The sequence below is a fragment of the Mus pahari genome, chromosome 12, assembly GCF_900095145.1.
Source record: "Mus pahari chromosome 12, PAHARI_EIJ_v1.1, whole genome shotgun sequence".
In the NCBI taxonomy this organism is placed as follows: Eukaryota; Metazoa; Chordata; class Mammalia; order Rodentia; family Muridae; genus Mus; species Mus pahari.
Genome location: NC_034601.1, coordinates 46,154,269 through 46,161,961, shown reverse-complemented (window position 1 = coordinate 46,161,961; position 7,693 = coordinate 46,154,269). Strand labels below are relative to the sequence as shown.

The following is a 7,693-nucleotide window of genomic DNA, read 5'->3' as shown; positions in this document are numbered from 1 at the left end:
GAGGGAGAGGGGAGAGGGGAGAGGGGAGAGGGAGAGGGAGAGGGAGAGGACCCAAGCCCAGGGACTATCCAAGAGGTTGATTAGAAATAGGATGAAAATCCACCTCTCAGTAAGAGGTAACTTTTGTAGTTAGTATCCACAACAGAACCAAAACTGAACCCTTTACTAATATATGAGAACTAGTGTTAATATTACAGAATATAAATCCATAGCCAAAGGAAATTCTCATCCCACTTTTCAAATTATAATATCTGAAAAAGTTACCAGCTTTGTTCTGGACGGCCAAGTTTGTATTTACACTTACAGTAACATCCAAAAGAACCCTGCAAGAGGGGGTCTGCAAAGAACTGGCCGTGGCGTCAACTACACTATGTATTTCTGAAGTCATTCAGAAATAACTTGTAACCTGCACCCTGAGGATGAATGTCTGTTCACATGAGAGTTTGTTTCAAGGCTCTTCCCAAGACAAGCATCACCATGCACAAATGAGCCAACAGAGAGTAAAGGAGAAACACAAACAAAACAAAATCCCAGAAATTCTCTCCAGCTGGGACTCCAGGCTGTAGGAAGTCCTCTGAGGACAGGTGCTCAGTGTCTAGAGGACATTACCAAACTTTTTTTCCATGTGCTTTCTCCTTACACTCACACTGTAGTGAATTAACCTTAAAGAATTGAAAACTATGCTATGGCAGCTCACTGGCATGTGTGGGTCGCAACTACTACTCTTGGCTCTAGTATGCTGCCTCCCGATATCTGGCTCTTCTCCTCACAGGACACCTGACAGACCACTGTAGGAATGATGTCAGGACACAAAGTTTTCTCCACCATGGTGTTTGTATACAAACATGCAAGTGAACGCACACACACACACACAGATACACAGACACACAGACACACACAGACACACACACACACACACAAGTACATGGCACTGCAGAGTTTCCTTGCATCTCTCCCCCTTCCTTCATGCGAAACAGGGTCTCATGTTGCCCTGTTTAGTCTTGAGCTCTCTAGAGTAACCTTAGACTTCTCATTCCCCCGGTGGGATTAATTACACCTGTGTGTCAAAATGCCGTTTCCTAAATGTCAGATTAAATTCAATCCACAGTTTTGAAGTACTAGATTACACCTCTTAACAAAAACTACAGAAAGCTGGGGCCAACTGAATCTGAGCTAAAGAGGTGAAACTATTTTCAGTACAGGGGGAGACGACAGAAATCTGATCTCATAGCTAACACCATGGAATAACGCACCAGAAAGCATTTCAGGATGGCTTCTGGGGAGCCCACCAGTGTCCTAGCCTCAGTGGCTGCTGGTGCTGCCTGGGCAGATGCCTGCACACTTAGATTCTTCCCTAAATGTAGGCGATAGAGAGCTGGTGTTTAAATGAGGAATTAGAAGTGTGGGAATGGCTTTATAAGGAATAGTCAGATTGGCAAACAGGAGTGAGTGGGTCATGTTTTATAAGGTGAGAGGTTCGACTCTCTGGACTGTATTAAGTATAGTGTGACCCACAGAAGACCTCATCCCAAGACTGGTTTATGATAGGTGCAGTGACTCAACATTGCCAATCTTGACTGAGCAAGAAGACCTAGTCGCTTCAACAACCCTGAGTTACTCATGGGGGAGGCTCTCAGCAAAACAGTGAGGAAGCCGACCAATCTCTGTCCAGCTGTCCAGTATCTGCATCTCCTTATTATAAAGGGACAGGGACAGGGACAGGGACAGGGACAGGGACAGTCTTTTCCTCCCTTCCCTCGTGTTTAACGTTCCATGAGCTTCTCACTGTCCAGAACGTGGAGTTACCACAAGTACAGAGAAAGTACAGTGTCATCCAGGTAAAAACAATTGACCCCGGCACAAAGCCTCCCAGGGAAAGCTCGGCAGGCTGCTTCTCCAGCTTCTGCACATTTCCTTACCTTGGCTCCTTCTGAAGGCAAATCGTGGCGTCTGTGTTTCCTCATAAGAACCTGCTCAGAGCCCATTCTACTGTGCCTTCCGTTTAAGTTGGAGTTTGCGGTGAGGCCAGGCTTTGGAGAGCCATCCCCGAGGATGCGACATCCCATCACCTGGTTAGTCCCGAAGGCATCCCGAGGGCACCAGGCTTCGAGAGGCATTGGCTGGTCCCGGGAAGGCACACCGTCTCCATGGTGGAAGTGTCTGCTCAGTCTATTGTCAGGTGGGATGGGGGGAGGCCTCTCTGGTGGAGGGGGCGGATCTCTCAGGGGAGGAGGCGGTGCCGGGAGTGGTTTGTCTTGTTTTCTAACCATGCATGGAGAAGACTGAAAGAGAGAGGAGACAAAACACAAAACCAAGAAAGCGCTACGTTTGTACCATGCCTGAAAGGACCTTCAGACCCAGATTACTCAATTTCCATTTTAGCCACAATGCCGTATTATTAAATTTCTAATAACCCTTTATATGACTTTTTATAAGTTTCTTTTACTACTAATGAAAAATCTGAAAATTAATGAAAAACTTATATCAATGTTCCACACTAAGAATTTTAAACAAACGATGATATACATGTAAGAGTTCTAGAAATTATGCAGGAAAGAAGTAGAAAGTTAAAATCATATATTAATTATATTATCATGGCAATAATCAAGTAATTTGTAAATTCCTATGATTCCAGAGACACGAAGATTCAGTAACACAATTTTTATTGCTTCTTCACCTTTGAAAACAGAAATTATTTGTAATATTTAGAGTTTTAAGATTCTTTTCTGTTTTCCTCTTTGTAGTACAATGGTAGCTACACGGGCGGGCCCTTTGCTTTGACAGTTTGAACAGCATCCCTAGAACAGTGAAGCTGTAAATGGCAGAGCAGTTGCTGACAGACTCATGACTTTCTGGGTTCTTAAAATGAAAAGAACGCCTGCCAGTGTAACTGCCAGGGGACAAAGGGAGGAACAGGAGTCCCCCCCAAGGGGACTCAGCACGCCCATCTAGAGGTTTTAGTGTTTATTTAAAAGCTTATTTAATAAATAGTTTATGCTTTTACATTAGAAAATGTCAAGGAACAAGAATTTGCAGCATGTCTATATAATTCAAAGTTCTACCGTAGCCAGGAGTCACGGGATAGAAGCCAAGTTTGAGACAGCGTAAGAGAAGAAAACAGCACTAAATGCACTGTACTCTTTGGCAATCCTAGACTATAAGTCCATTAGCAAATTGTATTAAAGGTTTTATGAATTTACATTTAATAAAATACATGCTCTTTATTATTAAAATTTCAAAGAATCCAGCATAAAACTACAATGAACTGTAGGCTTAAGTTAAAACTATGCCTTTAATATTAAACAATAAAATAATTACTTTGCAAACATTGTAATTTGTTGTAATGAATTTCCTGGGTTGAACTGCAGTCTGTACGATCTGTCTTCTGAGTCACCTGCAGCATGGTTGATAATGTATCACACCTCAAGCCCTTATGCAAATACACTCCCCTGGCATTTTTCTTGTTATGACATTATGAAAGTAAGTGTAAAATACCATTTGATAATAACAGCACTCAAATTATTGTAATGCATATGATGGCTTTTTAAATGCATTTTATAGATATTATACCTTACACTGTTATTTAGTTAAGCAAATTCAGGGTCTACAGACATGCTCTGAGTAATTATATAACTTTTATAGTAATTTTATAGCAATAAAGCAAGGGATATGACAGCAGGCTTGGTATAAATAAAATGAGAAACTTACCGCTGTTGTTATGAACAACAAGCCTAAGTTAATTAATATACAGAAGGCCCAGAGAACTGTCCCCTGTGTTCCCAAGGGAGGCGCTGACTCACCTTTGGTGAGCCTGTGGGACTGCCACACGGAGACCGCACGATGCCTTTCTGAATGAGATCCAGGCGGGGAGGCACTGGTGGCAGGCTAAGGTGGGGCATCTGGAGAGGGTCTGGCTGAGGCTTTCTTCTCTGGGCAAGGGGTGAGGATCCTGGCGATGTGACTGGTGAGTTCTGCCTGTCTGTGCACTAGGAGAGAAGCAGAGAGGATGCTGGGTATCTGTGTGCAAAGGGGAGAACAGCCTGTCCTTGCTGAGGAGGGCAGTGCGGGCCAGCTGCATACTTGTTAAAGTAAATGCTGAAGGGCAGATCTGGAGAGCTCAATGGGATCCTCGAGGGGAGGATAACCAAAGGAACAGACTGAAGGTTTTCCCTCACACCTCGTAGGAAGGGTTTCAGAGAAAATCACATTAGAATGTCACACAATCAAATGTAGGCTTTCTTCCCAGACTGGGTCTTTAGCCTATGAGAGACCAGAAACACACCTTGCAGCAATGCACATCTTTCTGGGCTTAAAAAAAATGTAAACAATAGTTCTTTATTCTACACACTGTGCATTTACTACCACATGTTGCTCATGGAAAACTGGGAAAGGAGGTCAACCTTAAAACAAGGAGACATGTAAAACACACACAGTCCAACCAAGTATATTTTTTCCTTAAGCTTCCATATGGAAAAGAAATCCTCAAGCTAAATGCTTTTCATTAAAAGCAGCTATGCAAATCTCAGAAGGCCTGAACATGTGTTGCAGCAGTTGAGATGCTATGCTGCCTCACAGTCTTCATCCTCTCTGGGAGTCACTGCTCAAGCTACACTGAGGAGTTGGTGAATTACATTTCCCCTTGCAAAGCCTTTTATTAAAAAAAAAAAAAAAAAAAAAAAAAAACATCTGAGGGGCCACTAGGTAAGCCTTCAAAGACATGAAGCCATGATGTGTAAGTTGTCTTGGACTCCTCCTACGTACCACAGCGCTATGCTCAGCAGCCAAGATACGGAATCACTGTGTCTACCAATGGATAAAGAATGCGGAATATTATTCAGGGATATCTGTGGTGACATGCATAGAGGATCCTATAGGCTAAGGCAGATACTAAAAGGCAGGTAATGTGCATTCTGTATGTGAACGTGAAAAAAAGCCCGTTCATAGGACAGCAGGAACAGTGAGCACCAGAGGATAAGAATGGGATAGATGGGTGTTTGGTGATGGGTATGAAAATGAACCAAACAGTGCGAGTGAGTTCTAGTGTCCCACAGGACAGGACGCAGGATAGTTACTGTCTGAAATGTTCTCACATGGCCTTAGCAAAGCAGAGAGCTCCACGAAGTCTGCCAAGGAAGACGTCAGAAACTGGTGACACCCTGGGGTTAGACAACTAGAAATTCATGTGCAAACCAAAGTTGTCATACTTATGACAGTATGAAAGAACTGTGCTAATTAAAAATAAATAGGTCCTAAGAAGCATCCTCCCCCACTGCTTATGTACAGTCTCACCATCAGCAGCAAAAAAATGCTTAGTACAGCTTAAAGAAAAAGTACTGAAATCAGCGCAAATACTAAAATAGAAGAAGAGTCTTATATTACAAACATATTAAAACAGAAACACTTGGCTGTCTTCTTGTACTAACAGTGAACAATACAAAACCAAATTTAGAACTGACTTTCCTATGATCATTCTTTTCTAAGGCAGAGTCTAAAAGTCAGAAACCCCAAATTATAATGTGCAAAGTTTAGAAGTATGAATATTGGCACACTCTTTGTAATTGATAATGTTTCCCTGGACACAGTGCCAATTTCCACACATTTTTTCAATTTGTTTCACCTATTAGTTCTCTAATATAAATAATATATACTTTCACTATGTGAACTTTAAATTAATTCCTACAAATTGCTATTGATGCTTGTTACTTACCAAAAACACAGTTTTGAATCTGCTCTACACTGCTTAGCACTATACCAAGAGAATCTAACCACCATTAAATACCATCCCAGAACACAGTTCTCAAGTTGCTTTGAATAGTTACCCTGGCATTTAACAATCATTACCCTGCTGTGAGGACTTGTCCTGGGCTCACTGTCTGTCTGCTATTATAATGTAACTTGAACATTAGACTTTAAAGAAAAGATCATACAGATTTTTCCATTACAGAATAAGTGACAGAAGGACTTACTGAGAAATTAACTATTATGTGTGGCATTAATACAAAGAATTTATGATACAATATTCAAACCATTCACACTGGGAAGAAGGATCCATTCTTTCTAGTTTAGGGAAATGAGCAACAAATCATTTGCTTATCTTGATTTTGGATCTGTGCCACCGTTAGTACCCTCAGAATTTTGGGATAACCGTTCTTTTCCTTTCAGCTCTGTTCAGAGTCCACAGTCCTTGATTTCTGTCTCCAGATTACCTCATCAGGCTATGTGTCTAACCGCATCGCCTAAATTCACATCTACAGGTAGGGACTCTAGATCATTTCATTTCATTTCATTTCATACCTACCAATTTCCATTTATTCATTTGCTTTAGTTATACTTCACTTCTTTAACTAAATTTGCAATGTGTGTTACTACTTAAGACACAATGCTACTGACCGCCATACAGACTGCAGGGTCCACATCTGTGACATTAACAGAAAATCTTCATGGAACAAGCCGAAGAGGCAAAGCATTTAAACTCTACTGCTTCTTGCTCAGCAACTGCTAACAATCAGGGGAGGGGGGCATCCACTGGAGTCACTTTTCCCTTTATCCACACCGTTAAAGAATGACTTTAGAAGAAGTTTTAATAAGATCCATTATTATGGAAATGGCAAGACATCTGCTAAGGAGCTCTAAGTCTAGGCGGCTTATTATTAAAATGGAGCAGGAGAAAAGCTCCCAATAACTAATGAGAGTTCTAACAATACAGAGATAATCAAAGTCGCCTTATGATACTTCTAGCAAGATCTCTACTTAATGAATTTCATATTTGAACAAGGGAGATGCTTGTATTATAATAAGCATGATGGGAAGAACTCAGAGAATCAATATTTCTCTCTAAATGCCTGAGGATTAATGAATAGAGGTAATTTTTTAACCACATAAAATAGAATAAAATATTTTAAGCATATTTTCTTTGCTTCCAACTATTATCTTGGTCTTCATTTATTGTATTAATTTGTGGGCATAATGAAATTAAAAGTATTTAAAAATAGCTAATATAGGGTATTATTCAGAAGTTACACACAATGACATTGTTTAGTTCATACTCAAACATTTTCATACGGTTTATAGTTAGGCACAGATAGTTAATGTTCTCTATTCTGTGTTATCTCTAGCACTGTCCCATTTAAATAATAAGCAAAAGGTTATATGAAGCACATGGTATAAAACCAATACAGCATATTTCTCCACAGTCAAGCTCCCAGAAAACTCAACCTGTAAGCATTTGAAAGAAATTCCAACTGAGACATTGGGAAGAAACTCAAAATGAAACGTGTGGTAAGCTTTTCTTGGACTTCTCTGGGAGAAGCAGTGTGGTTATCCTGCTGCCTCCCTCACTAAGACACAGTTAGTCCACTGTGGAGAGAAGAAGGTGAGCTGGTTTCTTAGGTACTGCTGTACTGCTATCTTAAAACACCATGACCTTCTAAGAAGAAGGTATTTAATTTGGGACTCATAGTTTCAAAGGTTAGCAGAGTCCATGACCATCATGGCAGCAGGCAGGCAGGCAGGCAGGCAGGCATGGCACTGGAGTAGTAGCTGAGAGCTCACATTTTGATCCACGAGCAAAAGGTGGAGAGAGACAGACAAAAGTCTGTCTTCTTCTTCTTCTTCTTCTTCTTCTTCTTCTTCTTCTTCTTCTTCTTCTTCTTCTTCTTCTTCTTCTTCTTCTTCTTCTTCTTCTTTCTCTCTC

The 7,693-nt window shown here is 40.9% G+C and overlaps 1 protein-coding gene across 7 annotated transcripts in view; it reads right to left on the bottom strand.

Moving 5' to 3' along the window:
- The window catches only part of Cblb (Cbl proto-oncogene B), a 173,506-nt gene that overhangs the window by 39,648 nt on the left and 126,165 nt on the right, over window positions 1-7,693 (bottom strand). For all 7 annotated transcript variants that reach the window (XM_021210048.1, XM_021210049.1, XM_021210047.2 and 4 more), the window contains 2 exons: window positions 3,801-3,986; window positions 1,920-2,282 (listed from right to left, as the gene is read on the bottom strand). In XM_021210048.1, the coding sequence (XP_021065707.1) occupies window positions 1,920-2,282; window positions 3,801-3,986 (549 nt within the window). The remainder of the gene's footprint in view (window positions 1-1,919; window positions 2,283-3,800; window positions 3,987-7,693) is intronic.